At 35.1% G+C, this 26,468-nt stretch overlaps 1 protein-coding gene across 12 annotated transcripts in view; it reads left to right on the top strand.

Annotated features, from left to right (window-relative positions):
• PARD3 (par-3 family cell polarity regulator) overlaps positions 1-26,468 on the top strand; it is a gene marked incomplete at both ends in the record, with an annotated part of 584,385 nt that overhangs the window by 545,810 nt on the left and 12,107 nt on the right. For all 12 annotated transcript variants that reach the window (XM_084254375.1, XM_084254377.1, XM_084254376.1 and 9 more), the window contains one exon: positions 22,831-22,951. In XM_084254375.1, the coding sequence (XP_084110501.1) occupies positions 22,831-22,951 (121 nt within the window). The remainder of the gene's footprint in view (positions 1-22,830; positions 22,952-26,468) is intronic.

Below are 26,468 nucleotides of genomic sequence, written 5' to 3'. Positions count from 1 at the left end.
TATAACATTGTTTCTATGGGAAAATGTGATCCACTTTTGATGTGGTTTCTAAGAACACAGTATCTATAAAGTGGGGAATGCCTGCATTTAAAAAAATTTATGCTTTTCAACCCCTTTGTACTATTAGTTGTGACTTTGACAAGATATGAACAATGTATCTTAGATTGAAAGTTACTTACGGATTTTAATGCTGGCTCAGAGCCCCTCCCCTACCTTGATACCAAAAGGCTAACAAATGTATATATCAAATTTAAGCTTTAATTGTGCATATATATATATATATTCATGATTTTGCAATTTTTTAAATGTAATAAAATAAAAGATTTCCCTTCTCTGCAGTGCCAAACATCTTGATCTTCCAAACACAGATGATAGCCATAGTTACTGTGATAAGTCTTGTCTTTTCTCCTTTTTGTCATCAATCAGTCTTAACATTAATGGTGAAATCTCTAATTTAACAATTTATTTACTTCTGAGATCCTACAGAGAATCAGGCTCTAAGTTATAAGGGCAAATAGAAAAATTCATCAAATTTGTTTGAAGGGGGTATGTAGATAAATTTTTAGTGATGTCCAATCAGCTTTTTTCTACTACCTATTTCATAATATTATCTATAATATTAAATAACTCATCTTCAAAGAAATACCAAGAATGTAGTGAACTGGAAATGTACAAAGGGATACAACCTGTACTATTTCTTTTATTATTTTCATGAGTTAGTCAAACTATAGATAGGACAAGGATATTTGATAACAGACATCAATGTAACAGACATCTAACATCAAAGAACTATGATTGTTAATCTTAGAGACTTGGGCTTAGAAAGGGGAATCATGACAACAGCATATCAGAGCTGTCATAGTTGGTTAATTTAAATAAAATTTTAAATTTACTTTAAGCTTCTTTCACTTTGTAAAACTTTAACATTCATGAGAGGAATTAGAAAACCCCAGGAGATGCATCTTTGTCACCAGCAAAGGTGATGCCACCTGCCAGCAGCCCAGGTCACAAGCCTTAGGCCCAGCCTGAGGGAGCAGGAGTTTATGTTAGACCTTCCTGGGGCCTCCCTGCAATGAGTCCTTTGCCAAGCAGTCACTTGAGATATTGTCATCAACAGCTTGTTTTTATCTCCCTTGAGATCCCCCCCTGCATAAGCAGCCCAATCTTACTTTTTTGCTTCTCCGATACTGTTCTACAACCAATATGGAAAGTGAAAACAGTGCTTTCCTAAGACTACTGATCAGATTTATCACATATGACTCATCGCTCTTTTTTTTTTTATTTTTTTTAAATCTTTTTTTTTTAATAGAGGCATGTTTTTATTTATTTATTTGTTTGTTTTTTGTTTATACAAGCACTGGGTACAGTCAGAAGCGCGGGAGGGTGAGAGAATTCACCAGAGCCAGAGCAGGGAGCAGAGCAGGCAGAAGGACCGAAGGACACTGCTGAGGGGAGCAGCGGGCGGCAGGAGAGGTCTGCGCGCCATGTGGGATCCTCCTCTGGTGGCCGGGGAGCAGCCGGGGATCGAACCGGCGCCGCAGAGGCCGCGGGCAGCTTCGCAACCCAGCGCTCAACCACTGCGCCAACGGGGAGGCCCGACTCATCCCTCTTTTACATGGTCTCTGTGTGGGCTTCTCTACTGCCATGTCTTCAATGATGTGTGTATGTTGACTAGCACTGCAGGTTTATCTTCAGTTTCACTTCTCTTCTGAGCTTCAGGCCTGTGTTTGTAACAATCTACTGTGTTTTCAATAGATGTTATTTTCCTTTGTTGTGTTTAGTGTTTATGAAGCCTATTTTGTGCCCAGGAATTCTTAGATGTTTTCTTATATCTCATCTCACATTATTCACTTACACATATGCCAGGTATTATTTCTATTAGAAAAATCAGGAAAATAACTAATCAAACTGGGGGGAAAACTGTGGCTTTAAATTCCGTATTCAATAGAGTAGTCATTATGACCCTCTAGAAACTCAGGGTTGATACAAGATTTATTCACATATGACCATCTAACTTCAAAAAAATATTTAAAGCAATTTTTAAAAATAGCTATTAAAACAAAGTTTAAACAGAGTTTAAAAGATAAGAAATATATTAGGAAATTGATGTGCAATTAATGATAATTAGATACTTAAGTTTCTCTCAGAGTTTCCTGTTCATCCAGGCAAAAAGGTGAACATGAAACTTCTATTCTGTGACAAAATGCAATGTGATTACATCTCGAGAAATGCTTTCAATAGCACTAAATTCCAGCAGTAATTTTTAATATACACAATTGTAAAAGGGAAGTTGTGAAACAAAATGATGATTTTCAAATGAAGAGTGTGTAAGAGTCATGATTGTTCTTATAAAATATTTTGTGTGTGTCATAAATGTATGAGATCATCTATAGAAACACTTTCTCTGGTGTTATATGTTGGTAGTAATTTTTAACATACATATAATGTATAAAATAAAAATTTTATAGGAAAATTAAATGTATTTTCAAATATTGGGTGGCAAAAAACACAGCAATGTTCACATTGTGATAATTTGTCATTTTGGCTTTTGACCAGATTTATAGTTAGCATTATATTATAGCTTTCTAAATCAATATTTTTGGTCTTATTATGAATGCTAAATATTCATAGAGAATTTCATAAATCCAAAAGAAAGAGGAGACTACCAGGAGCGGAGGTATTCTGTTTCTGATCCCTTTTAGGAAATTCACCAAAAATTTCTACCTAAAACTAAAAAATCCAGTTAAGATTTATGGTTTTTTTAACTTGTGTGTTTTTTTAAATTTTTATTTATTTTTGCACAGACAAACTGGGCGTAGAACGAGAGGATTAACCAGAGACAGAGTGGGCAGCAGAACAGGTGGATTTACTGAAATATACTTCTAAGGGGAGCAGTGGGGAGATAGGAGAGGTCTGTTGCGCCATGTGGGTTAGTTGCCTGGTAGGGATCAAACTCAGGCTGTAGTGGTGATAGCTCTGAGACTTAACTTATGTTTTTATCCCATGACATTTAAGAAAAAATTCAAATTGTCACCAGTTATTTTTTCACTGCTATTTTTGGTAATACTGATTTTATCAAATATCCTTTCACCACCATTAATGATAAGATTCACATTTTTCCCAATTTAAATCTGATACCAAGATTGTGCTTACCATCAATGTCAGTCAGCTTAACTGGCATCATTTTCATTTTTTGTTAGAGATACATAAAAAATGTCAACAACCAACATTTTCTTTCATTCAGTGAAATCCAATTATAATTGTATTCTTCATCTATACTTTTTACATTTTAGTTCTGTTTAAATACATACACATACACATACACCCCAAGATCACATTGATTTAAAAAACACACACCTTGATTCTTACAGTGAAAAGGTAGAGGATTACATCTCTGAAGTTTTTGATGTGTAGAAGACTTGCAGGCTTTTATATTAGAAAGGTGGAGACTCAGTACCTTAATGCTGTAATAAACCCTAGTGACCCTAGTAAAACAATTTTGCAAAATTTGTATTAAGCATCATATAAAACTTGTCTCTCTCAAAATACCTTCCAGTTTATTAAATGTTCTAAATTTACCCATCTATTATATGAGCTCCATACCTCTTCATAAAGTTTTCTAGATAATGTCATGCCAAGACCATGGAGATGACATTTTGATGTCAAAACAAAATAATGTAGCAGAAACTTATAGAAACAGTGTTGCAGTGACAAAATGAAATGTCAGTGGAGGTCTATTGTAGCATAATGTCAAAACAAAATGTCAGCCAAAATCCATGGAGACACTATTATGATATCAAAATGAAGCAATATCAGTGCCAGTCTGTAAGGACATTACAATATAAAAAAAGACAAAACAAAATTATCTGTACAGGTCTGTGACTTCTGAGTCTCAGTGTAGCTTCACATCAGATAATTGCCTTGTGACAAACTCAGGTATAATTTCAGTATGCTTTCTGTAGTTTTCTAACTCAAGAAAATATTCTAAACTAGTTCTTTATTGCAAATGCTCGTGTTAGAAAATTGCTGGTATTTATATCTAAATCTATGCCTATGTCTATATCTGTATCAATGTCTGTGTCAGTCTAAATTTATTGTCAGCTCTGTTGCTACTTCACATGCAATTATTTCTATTTGATCTTGGCTTAGCTCCCCTGCACACTAGTAATTGGATATCAATTGAACATAAAAATACAGGAAAGGCATTATTATAATCTGTTTGTAAAGGATGACACTGACTTTTAACAGGTGTTTTGTCTTTCTTTTGTTATCAGGTAGAAGCTGGCATTACCCCTGCCCTGCAACCTTTGTCCCGCCTACTCATGATTCAGTAGCATTTTGGCTGAGTAACAGTTATTCTAGATGCTTTCCAGAACTTTGATATTAATGGAAAGATCAAAAATGTTGTGTGTTGCAGAAAAACAAGTCTTTATTAAAATCTGTAATCATGTTAAATTGAGAATTTTTTCCCAAAAGAAAGTTATGTAAATTAGTAAAGTGTCAAATTAAAGTCTGTGAACAACATTTTTGACAGGAAAGTGTAAATTTTACCATATGAGTTAGCTTTAAAGGTCAAATGTTTTTTATACACATTTTAAACAACTTGTATGTGGAATTCAATATTTTTTTTTAGAAATTTGAAAATGCATAAAATTGAGAAACAAACAGGAGAAAAGAATCTCTTCAAAAAAAAGGAATATATTTTTCTCATTTTATTTAGCTATAGTGTCATTTTAAAATCATGATTAAGTTACATAATACAGTGAAATCTCCAGTAAGGTCAACCAAACAAACCCACAGTTATCCAATGTGTTTTCAAATTAAAGCTGTAGGAGGAAGCTGCTGCTATTGGGAATTTGTCAAGAATCAGTGGGAAAATAAAAGGGCTTTGGGGTAATATCATCAGTAGGGTAAGATTCTGCTCAATTTCTTCCTATTTTTCAACTCAGAGTACTCAGTAATGAGAACTAGAGGTCATGAGAACCTTAAAACACTTTTAAAAAGTTAAATAATGTCCTTTTTTTCATTCCAAGATTAATGCTTTCTTGAAGGATTTTCAAATACAAAAATTGAAACAAACTAACAAATAGGATTTTTGGTAAACTTTCAGTTAATTAAAATGTCAGTTAGTTCTTCAAATGTATGATTAATCAGGTTCTTATACCAGTTCAATTTGTTTACTTTATTTAAGAAGTATTAGCCACAAAACTCTGATTTCTCTTAGGAAATTTCCAGAAAATAATTAAACATGAGAAATAAAGCACAGACCAATGAGTGGGAAAGAAAGTAAAAGAAAACCAAAGGTTCATACTGGGAGGTCCAGCATATTAAATAATATGCTTTCTGGAAAGAGAACGGAGATAATGATGGAAAGATTATTACAGAAGTAACATCAGTTTTGTGTGTGATGGGGATGTCCTGGAACCTAGAATTATAATAATGCACTGTGAGAAAAGTTGTGAAATTTTCTTTACCATGATTACCAGAGTAGTAATTTTAAGAGATATGAGTGGGAGTTGGTCACTATGTGTCAGGAGAATTAAGAGTAGAGGCCAGCAAATCTTGAAGGAGGATTAAAAATTATAAATCATAGGACCATGGAAAAAAATATAAATCATAATTACCACATTGACCAGTGAGATTAAACTTTTTAATAAACAACCAAAGCCAAACTGAGAATTTTACTGCATGTCAAAAAAAAGAAAAACTATTTTGAGTATAATGCCAGAATGTATGTTTGTTTTGGGGGAGAAGTTTGGAGAACTTGGCTAAATCACAAAATTAGGATTTATTTATATTTGTAACTCTAGATTTACAAATCCAATGTTTCAAAAATATATGCAAATGTTAATATACATATATAGTTATATTTACATGCTTGAAGTATTACCATTAATTTAAATGAAAAAATTTTGGATCATTTTCATTCCCAAAAATTAACCTCCCAATTCATACTAAATGGGAATATTTCTATTTTCCCTGGCAAGGGAAATCTCTGTTCAGAAAATGTAAAAAAACTCTTGGAAAATAATAAATATGATTGCAGTATTAAGAAACAGGATAGAAGACTTGGTAGATAAGCTTGACGAATTTTCCTAAAATTAATAAAACATGAAACATGACAAAGAATAATAGAGTGGGGAAAAAGTCAAAAGTTCATTCTGGGAGGTTCAGCATATAACTATTATGCTTTCTGGAGAGAGAAAACAGAGATAATAATGGAGAAATTATTCTTACAGAAATAGCACAAGAAGTTGTCCCAGAACTAGTGTAAAGATTCTAAGTGAAAGAATCACCTAGTACCCCAAAAAATCCATTTTAAAAAGGGAATGGCATAGTAAAGTTTCAGGTTACCAGAAATACAGGGATTTGTCCTCCAAAAAAAAGTATGCAATAAAAGAGTTGGGAATCAGAATATTATCAGATCTCTAAACAATGACATTGGAAACTAGAATACACATTTCTCTACCTAACCAGTGAATGGTGATAGTAAAACCAATATGTATTTTAAGCCTGCAGAACCAAATTTTTTTTTTTTACTTTTAATATATTTAGGAAGCTGCAGGATGTATTTACTAATCCCAGGAAGATTAGGAAGAGAGGTGCTAGGACTTTGCTGTGCAGAAAATTTGAGCACCAGTCCAGAGTGCAGCATATGCAATGAGCACTTGAGATTGGAGGGCACCAAGAAAAACAGTTTGAAATGATAAACTATAGTAGGTTTGCCATTGTGCAAATTATATTAAAAAGCTAGAGAGGGGGAGAAAATAAATACAAGAGACATATGTGTTAAAAGGCTATTATCCAAAACTATGCAAAGTACCCTAAAACTTAACAATAAGAAAATCAACAAGATTATAAAAAGGACCAAAGACCTTAACAGGTACCAAAAGGGTATATAATAACAGATAACATAGTTTATGTCATCAGGGAAATGCAAGTTATAAAAACAATGAAATGCCAGTATACATCTACTAGAATATCTAAAATCCAGAACACTAACATCACCAAATGCTGGGGAGCATGTGGAACAACAGGAACTTATTGTTGGTGGGAATGTAAAATGGTGCAGGTACTTTGGAATACTGTGTCATATTTCATATAAAGCTAAACATACTTTAACCACAGAATCCAGCAATCATATTCCTTAGTATTTACCCAGAATGATCACTTGTAATCAGGGAAATGCAAATCAAAACTACCATGAGATACCATCTCACACCAGTGAGAATGGCACATATTAAAAAAACTAGCAACAACAAATGTTGGCGAGGGTGTGGAGAAAAAGGAACTCTTCTGCACTGTTGGTGGGAGTGCAAACTGGTCCAACCACTATGGAGAGCTGTGTGGAGATTTCTGGACCTACTAAACATAGAGCTTCCATATGATCCAGCAATTCCACTCCTAGGTATTTACTCAAAGGACACAGAAACATCAATTCCAAAGAGCACCTGCACCCCTATGTTTATAGCAGCACTGTTTACAATAGCTAAGCTTTGGAAACAACCCAAATGCCCAAAAATAGATGACTGGATCAAGAAGATGTGGTACATATATACCATGGAATATTACTCAGCATTCAAAAAAGATAAACACATGCAATTTGCAGCAACATGGATGGCGCTGGAAGGGATCATGCTCAGCGAAATAAGCCAAAAAGAAAAAGAAAAATACCGGATGGTCTCACTCATAGCAGGAATCTAGAAAACTTAAATAAGGGACCAGGAAAATGAATATAAGAAAGTGAAAATCAAAATCAACAAAAAACTATGAACCAGAGACACTTTTTGGGGGGTGGGGGGAGGGAGGGGAAGGATTGGGGTCAGAATGGGGCGTTTGCAATTGTATGGGGGAATATAAAAATAAAATTTATTATTTAAAAAAAAAAACTTATGTCCACATAGAAACCTATACAGGAATATTTATTTATTTATTTATTTATTTATTTATTATTTAAGATTTATTTTATTTATTGCAATTTTATTCTTAACTGACAAAACTTGTAAGCAACCAAGATATCCTTTAGCAGGTCAGTGGATAAGTGAACTGTGATGCATTCAGAAAAACATTCCAAACTGTCAAATCATGAAAAGACATGGAGGAAACAAATGCATATTGTGAAGTGGAAGAAAGCAATCTGAAAGGGTTATGTACTATATAATTCCAACTATATGATAATCTGGAAAAGGTAAAATTTTGTAGACAAAAAAGATCAGCGTTTGCTATGGACTTGAAGGAGAATGGATAAGTCATTTTATTTTTCACTGAGTTAATGTTGGCTTACAGCATTGTATATGATTTAGGAATATAGGTTTACACCTCTTCAGGGGTATGTTACTACATCATACCCACCAACAAAGCACCCATAATCCTCTATTCACATTCCATTGCCCCCTTCCCTTGTTTTGCTCCTCACCTCCCACAGTCCCAATCTGACACTCTCAATTCTGCCATCAGATTTCTACGTTTGTCTACCCTTTGTTTTGGTTGTCCATATTTCACAAGAGTGAAATCACTGGGTATCTGTCTTTCTTCCTCTTTCTTATTTTGCTTAGTATAATCTCCTCTAAGCTACATCCATTTTGTTGCATATGGCAAAATTTCATCTCTTTTGATAGCCAACTGAAATTCCGTTGTGTCTCTATACCACATCTTCTTTATCCACTCATAGGTTGTTTCCATAAGTTGGCTACTGTAAATATGGGAGTCCATATAGCCCTTTACAGTAAGTGTTTTTGGAAATAGAAATGCTGCCTCATGTGATAGAGTCCCCATACCCTTTTCCACATGGGCTGGGCCAGTCTACTTTCTCACCAACTGCCTATGTAGATTCTTCTTCTCCACACACCCACCTCAGCTACATTTGTTACTTTTGGTCTTTTTATGAGTCATTCTCTTGGGTATGAAGCAGTATCTCATTGTGGTTTTGATTTGTATTTGTTAACCATCTTTATATCTTCTTTGGGGAAATGTCTGTCTAACTCTTCAACCCATTTATGTGATTGAGGTACTTGCTTTCTTATGGAGATGTATGAGTTCTTTGTAGATCTTGGCTATCAGCTCTTTGTCAGATGTGTGATGTGAAGATAGTTTCTCCCTTCTTTTTTCTTGTAATGATAGTTTCTTTTGCTGGAAACACAGATTTCAGGGGAGTGAAAATAATCTACACATTTATCCAAACCCATAAAATATACAACACCAAAAATGAATCTGAGTACAAACTGGATTTTGGATAATGATGATGCATCAATGTAGGTTATGAGTTATAACAAATATACCACTCTGGTGGGATGATGTTGATAATGGAGGGAAGTTACACATGTTTTGGGGGAAGGAGGTATAAGGGAAATCTAGGTCTTCCTCTCAATTTTGCTGTGAATTTAAAACTGTTCTGGAAAATAAAGGCTTTTGAAAAAGACTGCCTGAAGTTAGAAAAAATTAGAGACAGACTAAGAAAATTATGCAAAATGACTTCATAGGAAGTCAAGAGATAATGTTTAAGAGTAATGAATCAGAAGACAGCAGTGCAAATATATTAAAGATATGTAGTTAAATACCAGAAATATTTGGTTAGACATGAATTATTATTAAATCCCTAGGGTTTTTTTTTTTTTTGTGTGTGTGTGTGTGTAATAGGTTATATTGATAATTTATTTTTAATAATATTAAATATAATATTGCTATAAATTAATGTAGCCTCTATGGAAATGTATGGAGGTCCCTCAAAAAATTAAAAATAGAACTACCATATGACCCAGCAATTCTTCTTATGGTTATTTATTGAAAGAAAACTAAAACACTAACTTGAAAAGATATATGCACCCCATTGCAACTTAATTTATAAGAACCAAGATACGGAAACAATCTAAGTATCTATCAGGGGATAAAGAAAATGTGATATACAAATACTATTCAGCCATAAAAAAGCATGAAATCTTGCCATTTGTGACAATATAGCTAGACCTTGAGGGCATTACACTAGGTGAAATGAGTCTGACAGCAAAAGAAAAATACTGTCTGATTTTTTATATGAGACTCAAAAAAAACAAACTCATAGATGCAGGGAACAGATTAGTGGTTGCCAGAGGGGTGGGCTAAATGGGCTAAATGGTGGGCTAAATGGGTGAAGGGGCCAAAAAGTACAGCCTTCTAATTATAAAATAAATAACTTATGGGGATGTAATATACAGCATGGTGACTATAGTTAATAATAATTTATTGCATAATTGAAAGTTAATTTATATAAAAGTGGATTTAAAAGTTATAAGAAAAAATGAAATTATTTATGGCAACAGGTATTAATTAGACTTATTGTGGTTGATCATTTCATTATACATGCAAATATTGACTCATTATGTCATATACCTGAAAGTGGTATAATGTATATCAATACCTCAATAAAAATAAGAAATAGAATCTATTTTTTTAAAAAAACTAATTCATGGTAAAAATAGGCTAGAACAGTACTTAAATTTAGGAGCCATAAAAAAAATCACTAACTAAATGAAAGTAAGTGAGCCATGCAAGAATCATGGATAAGAGTGTGTTGTAAACCAGTAATCATGATTGAGCCATTCTGAGTTTCTCTGGTTTAGTTAAAAAGAAATCTAGAAAAAAGCTAAAATCTTTATTAGTGCTTCTTGGGTTTGCATAGTTAGAGAGAGAAGATATGATGAAGTAAGAGGTTCCTTTATTTAACATTTAATTAACACTTGAAAATATAAGCTAGGCATATATGGATTATTACTTAGAAAAAATGTAATTTACAAAAGAATGGTGGCAGCCAGTTTCAAAATCTAGAAATAATTGCAAACCAGAATGTCACACTTTTTTGTTTTCTTATAATAATTCAGCTAAACATGAAATGAGAAGTTAAATTGACTGATGTTTCTATCTCATTTATTCTCTCTACTGAGATGAATAATTTATAAGTTGTACCAATTGCGAATAGAAGTCTAGAAAATTATTGACTAACAATTATAAAGTTAATTAAAAGCAAGAATACAAGTAAAATTTGATCAGCCAAGAAAACTGTTCTACTGATTTTTAAAATTAAGAATACATGCAAGCACTTCATTTGTGCACATCCCATATTTTTGGTTGTTTCAGAAAATTAATTCATGTATGTTTATACTTTTATTCTAGTTTTCAAAAACATTTGAGTTAGCCACTCACAAAATCTGCAGTTACTCTATCTCCTATCACATCATTTTCTATTTTAAGGCATTCAGGAAAACCACATAGAATCTACTCATAATTTAGAATTATGACATGAGTTTTAAGTACAGCATTGTATTAGAACTTTTATCTTAAAAAAACTCAGCTAGTTTCATTTAGTATTTTGCAATTATGCTGTCATTATAGATGAGCATGCAAAAACAAAGAAAACATTAGCCTTGGAGTCTATGTAATCATTTTATGATTAAACAATTAAAATAACATTTCTATAATTAATTTCTATGTTTAATATAAACCTCTCATAAAAAATGACATTTTATTTTGTCATGTATTTTGCAATTTAAACCATTGCTTCTTTGTTTCAAAATGTTTTATTATATTCCTGATTTTCATTCTTTTAGTTCTTTAAGATTTTTACCTATAATATTGAATTCTTTTTGCTCCTTATTCAGACACCCAAATTTTTTGAATATTGAGTTGAATATTTAGTGGAAACACAGACCTTAACTGCGGGTTGCAGCTGACTAACCTTTGTATCCCTGGTGGTTTTATTGAATGAATAGTATAATGCATAAATGTTCTCCAGCTCTTTAACCTAATAGAATATTTTATATGTCCTTGCCATTTATTAGACAGTTCATGAAATCACACCATCCAAAAAAATTAAGTGCATTTTGGTCATTAACCCCCAAATTATAACTGCTTCTTGTACTATGCAAAGAAAATGATATTTGTGGTTTCTTTTAGGCAGTGACATTTTATGTTCAAAAGTACATTTAAGTTTATAGGAGTCCCAAAAAAAAAAAAAAAACTTTTTCAGTACCTTTATTATTTGTTAGGAAGGTTGTAGAGGGGCAAAGTCCTTCTAACCATTACCTTTTGCCCATTTTCCTCACAGGGGCCTGTGGGGGTTCGTTCTGGCTGTTTACCTCTTCTCTAGAGTTTTAGGCTCTTGTGTTCACTCTTAGAATATCCAAAGGTCATTTGAGTAAAAGGTTTTATTTTAGAGTATGACTTTTGGAAAAAAAAAAAAAACTTTGGTAGTTTTTTAAAGCTTGCTAAATAATGCTACTTTTATGCTGGGTTTTAAGTAGAGAGATACTTCATTGGAATTATGACTACAATTAGTAATCCTTTTGGGTAGCAACTAAGTTGGAATGTTTTTATGCTATTTACTATGTAGAAAAAGCTCCCTCAGGTTCACAGCAGAATGACTTTTTCATATATTTATTGTTGGGCCCTGAAATTATGTTTGTCTGTGCACATGTGTGTTCTTTGTAGCGGAGGAATTCCCCTCAAAAAAGTAAAGCTAAATATTTCTCACTCTTGCTAAGACTGGTGACAGGCTAATAAGGAAGAATGATGATAGTAATAAAATGGGGCAAGGGGTACATTCTTGGGATTTTGCTGCTTATAAAATGATAGGCCTGTTACTCAATGACCACAGAGGGACCCAAAGCGAGGTCTAGTCCCAAGTCTTTCTAATGGAGAGAGGCGACCCTCCCTGTGACCCATCATATCAGAAGCAAATGCAGTATTAACAGCTTTGGTGCCCACCTTTTTAACCCAGAGAACATAGCTGTATGTTTTTAATTTGTTATGATTTATTACACTGAAATTGGTGTGAAATGGACCACAAATCATGGGTGTCAGAATCTGAAAATGAATTTTATAATCTGAGGAAAGTGAGTGCCTTTGGGATTTGCATAAATTTCTCATAATTCTTTTCATATTACAGATGATGAGTAAAACTGAAAATAAACTCAAAATGACATGCTATTTCCTAAGTAGCTAATTTTGCATGTACACATAAACACATATAAATATAACCATTAGCCTCACTTGGACTTTCTCTATCAGTTAAGGTGATAAGTACATATCCACAGAAATATTTGTCTAAACACCTTAAACTGAACATCAAGATCATTTGTTATATAGCACAACCATCTGAAATTATCTATAGAAAAAATGAAAATAATGAATATAACAAATGTAAGTCATTTTATTTTTTCACCATTAAATTTTAGGGGAGAAATTTGTGTCTGTGTACCAATATAAAAGTGTTAAGAGTGAAGAAAGCTCTACCCCCAAATTTTAGATGTTATAAATACCCTTCGGCATCACAAAAAAAGCTGCCCTTGTTAGAAACTAACTTTGCATGCATAATTAATTTGAGCACCACATTCCTATTTCACAACTAGAAGAGAAATTGAATTCAGGTGTTTGGTGAACATATGGGGGATTTACTGTGAATTTATGACCTGTGGTTTGAGTCTAAAACCTCAAGAAACTTGCTGATAAAACTTAATGAAGCTTATGCAGGGAGCTATTTTTATTTGTAGTTTGGTAATTGATACATTTCTTGGCTTAACCCTCCCACCCTTCCCCCCATGCTTCATAAATCTTCCAGTCTGAAAGAACCAAAGGAGAAAGTTCCAGTTTGCTAGCCTGGTTGCTCTAAAGTTTACCTAATCTGAAAAGCTCAGAGTTCTCTTTCTAGGGATATTTGAGTCTCTTCCTTCCCTTCTCTTTTAATTTAACAATTTATGTGTCTTCAGCCACAAAGGTGTTAGGAGGCAAACCCCTGTGCATGGGGAGCAAGTGCTCTTGATTCCTCTAAAAGAAGCAGAATATTTCACAAGGTTGGCACACTGTACTCAAGTCTTAAGAAGAAAGCAAAGAGGGGCCTATCATGTAGTTCTTCATTAAAATTTAGGCAACCAGTTCATTGCCTGTTAAAGGTTTTCTCCCTGAGAATAAGCACTCCTTCTGTGTCAGGAACCTGTTCTATATACCCTAGCAAGCTCTCCCTGCTTCTCTGCCTGTACCTAGGATTTTATTTAAAAAAAAAAAAAAAAAAAAAAAAAAGCTTCTTATCTCAGTACCAGGAGGGAAAACACATGACAAGCGCTTCGTTTTAACATACGGAATGTAATGGGTTTAATGAGAAACCTGTTTGCTCACTAATTTACAGCAATTAAGAACTCAGTTCTGACATCTGTAGATTATAACTATTTGTCTGACGATTACAAGATTCGGAATATTTTATGGAATTGCTAATCAGTATAGAAAAAGATCTAGATGAGAAGAATGTTGTTTACCTGTAGTGTCTGAATGGCATCAGTGCCAGGCAGTTGTGTTAACCTCCCCTTTCAGTTCAGTGGCATCCTCCCCCGTGGTGCTTTAGTTATCCCTGTTGAAGAACTTGTCTGTATCCACTTTATCATGCTGACAATCTGTCTGTTTTGAAAGGATTACAACTCTGTACACCCATGCATGACATCACAGTAAGACATTGCTTAATGACCTAAGATGCTCATGGTCAGTGCTGGCTGCTTATTTCTACAGCTATGTGAAAGGTCTGCCCCACATATGGTTTTTTTTTTTTTTTTTTTTTGCAATATCAGTTTTGCTTGCTCCAATGCTGGTGTCTGGTGTAAAGTGATGTAAGTGAAATAGCTGAAATGGAGTTTTGCCATTGATGCAAATAAAAGGACTATAAGTTTTTTCCTTTCCCAGGATTCAAGAAAAATTAGTCATTGGGCAAGGAAAGGAGTGATGATTTCATTGATTTCCCCAATGAAATAGTTTTAAAAAATAATAGAAAATTATAGAACTTTTGGAGAACTGGTTGTTTTCCATAAAATACTGGATCTTTATTCTTTCCATTTGTGTGACCGCCAAGGAAGTCAATGAAGAGATACATTTCCCTTAATTAAGAGGACAAAAGCACTGGAAGCTAACATGAAAATTGAATTATTGCCTAAAGACATCATAAAGCCTTGGAAAAATCTAGAGTTAAAAAAAATAGGATTTTTGGACTGTACATTAATGGAGTCAGTCCAGGAATAGTTAACCTACTGTATCTTCTTATTAAGTGTGCTGGGATGCATACCACAAAATGATGTTTCAGAAATCTTAACTGTGGAATCTCAGAATTGGGGAGACAATAGGACTTTGAGCACTGACTGCTGGAGGGAAAGAATTCCTTTAAGCGGAAAAGTTGACAAAACTCTAGTGTTTTCCCCTCTAGTGTGCATAGGGTCCCTGGAGGAGTGACAGGAAAAATTTCCAATATGGTGATACTTTATTTCCAAGATATAACTGGAAAATTGACTTCTTGTATTTTTTTAATTGGGAAAAGAATAATGTCCTGTTTTATCCCCAGTAACTGGATGCCAAGAGCAGGTGTGAAATTCAGTAGCATTTGGAACAGAACTTTGTGCTTGGACCAAAAAGTAAATTGCTGGGACTGAGAAAAATATAGCATAAATGAAAAGGTTGCGCATATAAGCTGATACAGTTAAAAAATGCTTTTCAGTGTACCTCCTCTTTTGTAAATTGGGGATTTGAAGAACAGATGTTAGGTCCTGGTCCCTTGGCAAACTAAGTATAACTAGTTTTAACCGGGACTATCTCCATGTCAGTTTTGTGTTGACCCAGATCCCGGCAAGTCACCAATCTGCCAGAAAGAGAAACTAGGAATGAGCCTTTGAGTTCAGTTTTACCACATGACCTGGTTGGCAGGCATTTTTCACCACACTGTGGGAAAATATCCACATTCCTGCCTTAGTCTCAGAAGGCTGCATTTTAGAACTCACAGGGTCAGAGTAGGGTGTTTTGGGTGAAGTGATAGAAGGTTGACAAAAGGCATCCACCAAAGCTAGTGGACAGATTTGTGTGGGGCATTCTTAGCTACAAACTGGCATTCAGTGGAAAGCACATTTGATTGGTTTCATGTGTTAAGATCTGGCAGTTAACATTTTCCAGTGACATCTTCTGCAATGTATTTACTATGCACAAATTTTCTCAGAGAGCAGAACTTTGAGTGATTAACCAAATAAATGATAGTGATATAACTCATTCATAAAATAGGAGTCTTATGTTTTACTCTGCTGTGTTAACCAACATTTGGCTCCAGCTGGGGCCAGGGCATTCTTCTATATCACTCTATTTCATGTAATAAGTATGTATAATATTCCCCCCTTATCCATGAGTGATACATTCTAAGACCCCCCAAATGGAATTCTAAAACTGCAGATACTACTGAATCTTTTTGTTTAAGTTCTTTTTCGATATGTACATTTGTACTTATGATGAAGTTTAATTTATACTTAGTAAGATATTAGCATTAACTGGTAATAAAATAGAAAAGTTATAATAATATATTGTAGTAAAAGCTCTGTGAATGTGGTGTCTCTCTCACTCCAATATCTTATCATAGACAATGTTTTCAGATTGCAATTCACTTGGATGACTGAACCATGAAAAGTGAAATTGAAGATAAGGAGCAATTCCCATAATACTGTATATGGTGATGTAGTACTGGTTGTGTGTGTTTAAGTCAGACAAGTTTAAGGAGTTTATTATCTGTTATTACAATGGAACATAAGACCTGCCATGTTATCACATTTTAACCCAGACTTTGCTAGCATCTTATTGGCCTAATGAAGTCACATGGAACAATGTGACATCAATAGATTTTATTTTTATATTGCTGCATAAAAATGAACCTAGGTTTAATAGCTACAAGTATTTTATGTGTTTGTTAAATCAGTTTCTGTGGGTTTGGAGTCCAATGAAGGCCTCTCTGAATCCTCTGTTCAGGGTCTTATCCAGGTACCATCAAGGTTGCAGCCAGGCTGGGTTCTCGTTTGAAGGCTCCACTAGGGAAGCATCTGCTTCCCTGTTCCTGCGATTGTTGGCAGCATTTTCTTTGCAGCTGTAGGATTCCTGGCGGCTTTCTGCTTTAAAATTGGAAATGAGAAAGACAGATTGGCAAAGTGGACACTGAATTTTTATATAATCCCATAAATGTAATTATATCCATTGTTTGACCTTTGCCTCATTGTGTTGGTTAGAAGCCACTCACAAGCCCTGCCCACTCTCAGGTTGGGGGCTGCATACAGCCCTGAATACCAGGTCAAGGGACCATCTTCAAGTCTATCTACATTACAAATATTTGCTCTACAATTTACTCTGCCATCAGAATAGGGCATACAAAATATATTCATGTTAAAGGTTTGTGATGAAGGCCAATATAAGAAAAAAAAAAAACCACAGCACTTATACTTGTAAGGTCTGGTATGCCTGTGAAACTCTATTTGGGCCAGGGGATAATGAGTGAAGAATGAAAGGAAAGATGAATATGGACTGGAGTGGTTAGAAAAGGCTTCAAGGAAGTGGAATTTGATTTCTCGACTTATTGGTAAATTTGGAAAAATGGAAGGAAAAGATTGTTACAGAAAGGTATGAGGAAATGTATCTTTCTCTCTTTCTCAGCAGCTTCTATTCTCTTGTACTAGAATTTATAATCATCTCCCCCTTCTGAGCACTGTGGGAAGCCTGCCACAATTCACGCTTCCCTTCTGTCTACCTCCTCTTTTCCCTTTCATTTTCTTCTTCCTTCTATGTGAAGAATAGTGTATACCAATATGGTGTCTCCTTGGGAAAAAAAAAATGAGTGGTGGTTCTCTCTTCCATTGAATTTTGGATCTTAAAGTTCTACCCGCTATTCCAGTATTCCAGTTTTCCTTTGCATAATTTAAAATGCAAATGTTAAAGTATTTTTAGTCCATAAAGAATTAATCAGTCACATCACAAACTCCTCTCTCTCAGCATATGCTGGCTTGAAAAGATAGGTCAGAATTCAGGCCTGCAGGGCAATATACCCAGGGTTAGACAGATCAGAAGAAACATATAATTTAGGGAAGGCAAGATTATGGGCAATGCCTACTTGTCAGTTTTTTAATATTTGCTTCTTGGGACTGTTACAAAGGGATCACTGGTCTTGTCTTTGGCAGTGGAAGTAAATGATCTAGAAAAGCAACGTATAAATAAAATCAGTAGCATCTGCAGAATATAAAGTAGAGATTGCAAGCTAGCAGACAACAGACCTTTTTGTTGTTGTTGTTCACCTAGGATGAAAAAATAAAATCAACATTTTAAATTGGGATGAGATGGGGAATTGTAGTTTTGACTTCTCTCAAAAAAAATTAGGAATACTAGACTCACATCCCTCAAGGCAATAATCTACTGGAACCAAGTAAGGAAGTAAGCCCCCCACCACTTCTGATTTATGTATATTACTTGTGTTATAGGGCAGCCCTGATACTGAACGGGTTGCCTTACTGTGGGTCTCACCCGCGCGTTTACAAGGGACTTATTAATACTCCACTACAGGCACACACAAAAGGTTAATAAAAGGTTTATTTACAAGGGAAAAGGAAATAAGGAAACTGTACAACTCAGGGAGAAAATAGGGAAATAAAGTCTTTGTTGCGTCCTACCTGATCCGCCGACCTGGAAACCCAAAGCCACAATCAGAGCTGGCCGGACGCTGCGAGCTGGCAGAGTCAAAATGGGGGGCCCCTCCCAAAGCCCACGTGTCTGGCTTTATGCCAACCTGGCTGCTTAACCCCACCCTCAGGTCCCAGCCACCTTCCCTTTGGTGGTGATGGGATTTGGAGTTCCCAGTGTCTTTGGCTTTGGCCTGGGGTGTGGGTGGAGTCCACAAAGCCTGTATGGAATTAGCTTTAGGACATCCTTTTCCCCCTAACACTTGTATTTATGTATATTACTTACATGTACATGGTGCTCCCATTACAGTGGGGTCTTCTTCATGCTTTAGCTAGTTGCCCTGCAAGCTTTAGAATTTGTCCCAACTAAGAAGCTGCTGACATTGTTTTCTTTTTTTTTATATATTGTGGTCATAGTTAATAGTTATAATCTTTTTTTTTAATTTTTTTTAATAAATTTTATTGTTATATTCCCCATACAATTGCAGCCCCCCCATTCTGACCCCAATCCCTCCCCTCCCGCCCCCGCCTCCCTAAAAGTGTCTCTGGTTCATAGTTTTTTGTTGATTTTGATTTTCACTTTCTTATAGTTATTCATTTTCCTGGTCCCTTATTTAAGTTTTCTAGATTCCTGCTATGAGTGAGACCATCCGGTATTTTTCTTTTTCTTTTTGGCTTATTTCACTGAGCATGATCCCTTCCAGCGCCATCCATGTTGCTGCAAATTGCATGTGTTTATCTTTTTTGAATGCTGAGTAATATTCCATGGTATATATGTACCACATCTTCTTGATCCAGTCATCTATTTTTGGGCATTTGAGTTGTTTCCAAAGCTTAGCTATTGTAAACAGTGCTGCTATAAACATAGGGGTGCAGGTGTTCTTTGGAATTGATGTTTCTGTTGCTGACATTGTTTTCAAAGTATTGTCCATATAGCACATGTAGTACTTTCTAATACATAGAGATCCCTGGGCCCTGCCCTAGACTAACTGAATCAGGATATCTCAAGAGGAATCTCAGTCAATTAGCATTTTTTGACAAGCACTCTGGTATTCATACATAAAATGTGTATACATGAGAATGACTGTTGTGAAGTTTCTTTTATTACTCACTATAGCTAAGGACGTGGTTGGATTGCCATTCCTGTGGAGCATAGGTGCAGGGCAGGCTCCAGTGCTTGCCTTAAAATAGGATCATTGCTATGAATTGGTATTTTCAGGTATTTTTGTGAAGCACATTTCAGTGCTCCGATCTGAATGTTCTAAAGCCTAATCCACTATCTCTTAAGTGTATGATGACCTCTGACTGGGAAGGGTACAATATCCATGGTAATTATGGATGGAAGAAATTAGAGTTCCATATAAACCAGGGTCACAGTACATGTTAGGAATCGTGATTGTGTGATCCAATACTTCCTTCTTTAGCCCTGTCAGAAAAAATTCCACAATTGTTAATGAACCAAAATCAACCCAACCCATTTAATTAAATTCACACACATATGTGTGTGTGTATGTGTAAAAGAATGTTCCAGTTGGACTACAAATACCAATGTGTAGGAGGAGGCTGAGTCATAGTGTTAAACTGTTTTACTTACATCCATTTATGTGGATATCTTACACAAGAGACCTCCATAGAGATCTGCTTTCTGTAGACTATCAGTAAATTATGATTTGCTGCCTTCTGATTAAAAGTTTCATTGTCACACTCATGTGCTCAGCCTAGTGTTATCTTTATTACATTCCTCACAAAAAAATAATGAGCAACTTAAGTTGGCAATGTATTTAAATATAAGTTGATTGGGGGGCCTAGGGATTAACTACTGATACTAATGAATATTTAAAATTTCCCTTTACTTCCTTGGCACAAGAGCTAAATCAAAAACTTTTAGAAGTCCAAATGTGAATTATCACCCATTACAGACTAGCCTGAGAAACAGAACTGAACAGTTGCAATGGTTTCATCTCTTGCAGCCAGGATTTAACCTCCAGACTGCCAATTGCTGTTCCCCAAGGATGTTTGACAGTCTTCCAGTCTTTGGACATCGTCATCAATCATGAAATCATTGCAGCCTATTTTCCAACTTCAATCCTCAGAGTAGCTTTGTTAGTCTTAAGCAAATTGGTCAGGTTCTCTAGAGCATGGGAAGAAAACAAGCAAGGAAAAAACAGTGAAACAGTGATTTCACCAGCTACTCAGATTTGGAATAAGGTCAGAAGTGTCTTATACCATAAACAATATTAAAGTCACCAGAATTTAAAATTAAGGACAGTGGATAAACTTCCTTTGTTAAGAGATTGAACTCTCGATTAATTACAAATAGAAGGAGGTCATTTTCATCAGTGGTTTGGACTCCATGAACCCAACAGTTATGGGGTGACAACTGTCTATGCTACATAAAAACAATAATGAAATAGTTCTAGTTAGACTTGTAAAATGCTTTGTTAGTATAGCATCCTACTATCCTCCTATTAGAAACTACAAAATATGGCAGGAACAAAAAGACACAGCTGGAAAGTTGGCAGTGAGATTAATGAATGTTCACTTTCCTATCTCTTTGTCTTATGAATCTATCCTCATGCCTTCATCAGTTTCCTATGAAGAGAAAGGAGGCAATTATACGGGGAACCATAACTAAAAATCTATGTGTTGGAAAATATGAAATCTGTATATTTTATAAAAACTAGTGGGAATAACAACTTGCCTGCCTCAAGGGTATAGAGGGAAAGTTTTAAAGCTATACCCAAATGTGGAAGGAAGTCTCATGTTTTCAAGTTGCACATTTCACAGACCCATTAACCTTTAATGTTTGCAGGCTGATCAGTTTAAAAGATTTGTCAGAAGAACAAAAGGAAGACAAACTTTTATTCACTGGCAAAATAATCAGATTGAATATATTGACAGGCTAGTCCAGGAGATCTATTAAATTGATAGAAACATAAAGGTGATAGGGACCAACCCAGTAGATTAAATGATGAACAACGAGCCCATGTTTTTGACTCATGCAGACATATGTTAGTTTGAGAATTTTACATATTATATTGTGACAGACTTTCTCTTTCCAAGTCATTTTCTCTTTCCACAATCCCATACCCAGAAGAGTATGGAGCCAAAAGATCTAATACACACTGAATAACCAAAGCATTGTGTTCAGTTGTTTTCAGTGAGGAGACCTAATCTTCCTAGTAGCTTGTGGCTTCTCATTCTGTTGTCAACTTGGAGAGTGTATGTGATAAATAGACTTGGTCCTATCCTCGAGAAGTCTGAAGTTTTATTAAGTAGACTACATGCCTAAAATGTTTGATAGCTTTCCTGATAAGTTGAAAGTTAGTGCTCAGGGAATAGTAGACCAAAAGTACCCTGATATTAATGATTAATTTCATCTTCATCACTCTTAGAAAATACTGTTTTTTAACTTTCTGTGATTTTGCAAAAGGAGGGCTTTGTAATCTGATCTGTGTTTTACTCAGTGACTACAACATGTCTAATGAAATGGTATCTGGACAGCAAGCCAGAAAAATCTGGACTCTAATCCTACTCTTTCCCCACTGCCAACTGAGAGACTTCAAACAAGTCACTTTTCTTCTTCCAGTGGCTCTTTCTACATTTGTAAACATGTCTCTGTCTGGAATCCTGCCCTCTGCACCTATCTGATAAAATTTTGTGACAATAAAACAAAATTCAATGCTATATGTAAAAAAGAAAGCAACTTTGATATTATCTAACTGGCTACATCAAACTTCCACTTGAAGTTGTTTTTAAAATGCTTTTCATTTATGCTTTGAGAGCTGCATTTGGTGTATAGTCTACTGATAACTCATGAATAGGACCTTCACGTAATGGTGTTATGAAAATAACACTGCATGTTTGTGTGACTAGATTGTATGATGTTATCCCACTTGATTGTTGTAACTATTTTATTTAGAGCAAAGTGATTATTGTGTCCATCTCATATATATAAAGAAAATGTAGCTCAGCGGTGTCACTGTCTTTGTCTATGAAGGTAGAGGAGTTCAGACTAGACCCTGGTATTTCTGACTTCTAATGCAATGTCCTTTACAAAACTCTTTTCCTGCCAATATCTTGCAGGTTAAAGAAAAGAAATAAGATTTTTAAAAACTGGAGTGTCTAAAAATAATGCTTACCCACTTGAATATCTGTCTGAAATAACTTCAATAAGCCTTAATCATAAGAACACAATGAAAATGTATTTTAAATGCTCAGATGTTGTCTTAAAAATTCACTTCCTCTTAAATAGCGTCATTTCACGGCAAGCTGCCATTTTTTTTCCCTAGCAACTACAATTCAGAGATTCTATTTCTGAAGGGTGTTCATTGTTGCCCCTTCTTTCTTTTAGCAACAGATCAACTCCTAGCAACCACGATCGGATACAGCGTCTACGGCAAGAATTTCAGCAAGCAAAACAAGATGAAGATGTAGAAGACAGGCGACGAACCTATAGCTTTGAACAACCCTGGGTGAGTATTTGGTTCTTGAATAGTTCCACAAATTCCCTGCAGTAAAAGCCACTAAACTCTGACCTCAGTCCTTTATGAAATGAGACAAGATGGAGCCAAATTTCTTTGACCTTTAACATATTGACCTTTCCCTCATTTCCATCTGGGTTTCATCATTGCTAATTTCATTTTATATCTTGTTGCACCATCTGTCCATTGCATAATAGGTCTCATTTGCCTTATGACAAGACATAGCAAAAGTATTTTGCTCTCAACTACACATTTTTAGGGTACATTTTTCTCAAAAGCAAAGCCAGAATAAATTAGTTCAATACATGTCTATACAATACATGTCTATACGTGTGCATTATATAGTAATTCTTGGTTCTTGATTCTCCCTCAGTCATTTGTGTATTTGTTGAATCCCTCCCATTTATTTGCCTTTATCCCTATTCAAGTCCATCCTCTACACAGCCACCAGAGGGATCTTTCTAAAGCAGAAGTTTGAATGACTTCTCAATGCCCACAAGATAAAAGTCTAAATTCCTCAGAGTGGCATGCAAATTCTCCTCAGTCCAACCCTGGAATTGTGTTCTGATCATGTGCTTTGGCCTAGAAATGATGACACTTCTGGGAATGGAAGGCACTGAAACAGATTTGAGGGTTCAAGCTCATGGGAATTTTGAAAACTTGAGAGACAATTGCAGATGAATAAATAGGCTACTTGAGGTAGGACTATCTTGCTGAGGAAATTAGTGAGACTATTCAGCATAAAAATGTGACCATAAGCAAGATGCTTAAAAGACAGAAAACAGAAAATATAATCTCTTACGGGGTTGGCAGTGAGCAACCCCTAATCTATTATGCGGTTGGCAAGACAGATGTGACAGAGTAATGAAGGCTCTCGAGAGTCCTGGTGAAGATACTAGCATTGCATTCCCAAACTGGGTAGGGTGGTAAGTGTACCTCAAGAAGGATTACCCTGAATGCCTGAGAAGGTGCAAGAGGAATCAGCAATTTAGGGGTTACAAAAACTTGGATATTGTGGCCAAACAACAGGCAAGTTACCATCCTTGCATGTGCGTTACTGAAGTAGAGGAGAAAGTGGCATCCGAAATGTTAATATGTTTACTTCAAACTGTTGGGAATACATGATATTTGAGAGAACAGGGCAGAAGGAAGAATGTTTTCTAAAAGTTTTGAAGTAAAAAAAAAAAAAGTTTTATTAGGGAAAGGGTAAACTACCCAATTGATATAGGACTGAGAGGTCAGTTATGTTGTAGTGATGGAGAGATAGAGATGGAATCGCTGCTAGGAGATTTCAGTGCTGGCTTGAAAGTCTGAAGAAGGATAGTATCAGGACCGAACATTGTCCCAAGACCCCAGGGACCTGAGCTATCTGTTTTCTTATTTGTAAACTTAAGTGAGTTGGAGTAGATGATTGTCAGTTACCAAACCTTTTTTAAAAATTTAAGAGGAAAGTGAGTGTGTAAAATAAAAAAAAAAAAAAAGTAAGCAGAGCTCCTCCGTGGTTTTATAAGTATTTTATAAGTATCTAGGTAACTGCAGTTGCAGGTCAGAGCTTCTCCAGGTGTGTTGCATCACCTGGGCCTGCCTCAGACCTACTGGTTCTGAACCTCATGAGTGAAATCCAGGAACCTGTATTTCAAAGCCTACCATGTCATTCCAAAACATGTTCGCCTTGAGAAGCGCTACTCTAGAGTTGAGATCTCTGAGATTGTTTTACTTCTAAAATTCAGTACCCTCAGTATATGCTACACAAAGTCAGAAACCTATAAAGTTTTTTTTTTTTTAAATCATGGATGTTAGAGATAAAATTGGGCTTTGTGAAAGATTAATTCTGTGAATGAAAGGAGAAGGGGAGGAGATTTAAGAGGTACTAATTTGAATGGTTCACCTTAGTTCAGGTGGGAAAGATGGGTTTTAAAAGAGGTAATTGACATCTGGGAATAAAAACTCTTCATGCAATCAGTCCTAGTCTGATTTGGGGAGGTTATAAAACAAGCTGAACAGCTTTAATATCTAGGAAAAACTCTAATTTTCTTAGGTATTAATTTTTAGAGATATTAAAATTAATGTTAATTAGAATTAATATTCTTAGATATTAATATTACCATTAATACTTTTCCACCACCATCTCTTATACACCTTTGAATCCTTTCTCCCTCCCCTCTCCCTGTTAACCTTAGAAAGCTTACTTCATTCATTAGTGTCCTCTGGTTTTTATAAGTATTTTGCTTGGTTGCTTTGTCTGCTATATAAATGTCCACATTTGTCTTATACTGACTTGCTTAACTACACATAATTCCCTCCAGTCCCTTCCATTGCTATAAATGGCAGCATTTCATCTTTCCTTCTGGCTGGATAGGAGTCTATTTATATAACACATCTTCTTGATCCAGTCCTCAAGAGTAGATATTTAGGTTGTTTTGTGCCCTAGCTATCATAAATAATGCTACAATAAACATTATAGAGCATATAATTTTTGAGTTAATGGTTTCATGCTCCGTGGTTAGGCACTCAGGAGTGGAATTTGCTGGGTCATGCAATATTTTCATTTTTAGTTGTTTTAGGCAAATCCAACTTACTTTCTAAAATGGCTGTACTAGCTTACATTCCCAGCAACAGTGTAACAGATTTCTTTCTTCACGTCTTCTCCAGCACTTGTTTTTTTGAGTCTTTTTATATGTGCCATCCTCACAGGTTTGAGATGATATCTCATCTGGTTTTTAACCTGCACCTCCCTTATTAAAAGTGACAATGAAAACTTTCCCATTATATACTGACCTTCTGGATTACCTTTGGTGAATTTTTTGTTTGGATCTACTCCCCATTATTGATTAGGTTGTTTGGTTTTTTATTGTTAAATGGAATAATTCAAATATTAACTCTTTGTCAGTTTTGTAAATATTTTCTGAGATTCCGTGGAATGTCTTTTTATCTACCTCATGTTATTTTTTAAAAAAAACATTCAGTTTCTTTTTTCTAGATGATCAAGTTAATTAAGTCATTTTTGTGTTAATCTACTTATATTATTTCCCATAATTGACTCTATCTATTCCTAGTTGGTTTCTAAAAGCAGGATTCCAAATTGATAAACTTCCTTAACTATGCATATTGGCAAAAAGGAACACAAAAGAATGAGTATGAGAGAAACAGCAACTATATATGGAAATTGTCTTCACATGTACACAGCTTCAGCCTCAAGTCCCGTGTCTAGGTTTCTCATTCCCCACACTATACAAAATGGCAGAAATTTGCCATTTTACTTGACCTGAGAATGTGGATTTCAAACCAGAATATTGACAGCATTTATTCTTTAATTAATTATTTAGAACATCAAATGTATTGAACAGCAAAGATGGGGAAAAAAAGAATTCTCTCAGAATTCTAAATTTGAGCTGATACAAAGGAAAGGAATACTTTGTACAGTTTATAATAACAGTATGCATGGTGTATTAGTCATGCCCAAAAGTTGTAGGTGATGGGAGACATTTGAAAGAACACCTCTTTCATG

This window comes from Talpa europaea, assembly GCF_964194135.1.
Source record: "Talpa europaea genome assembly, chromosome: 14".
NCBI lineage: Eukaryota > Metazoa > Chordata > Mammalia > Eulipotyphla > Talpidae > Talpa > Talpa europaea.
This window is presented reverse-complemented; position numbering and strand designations above follow the sequence as displayed.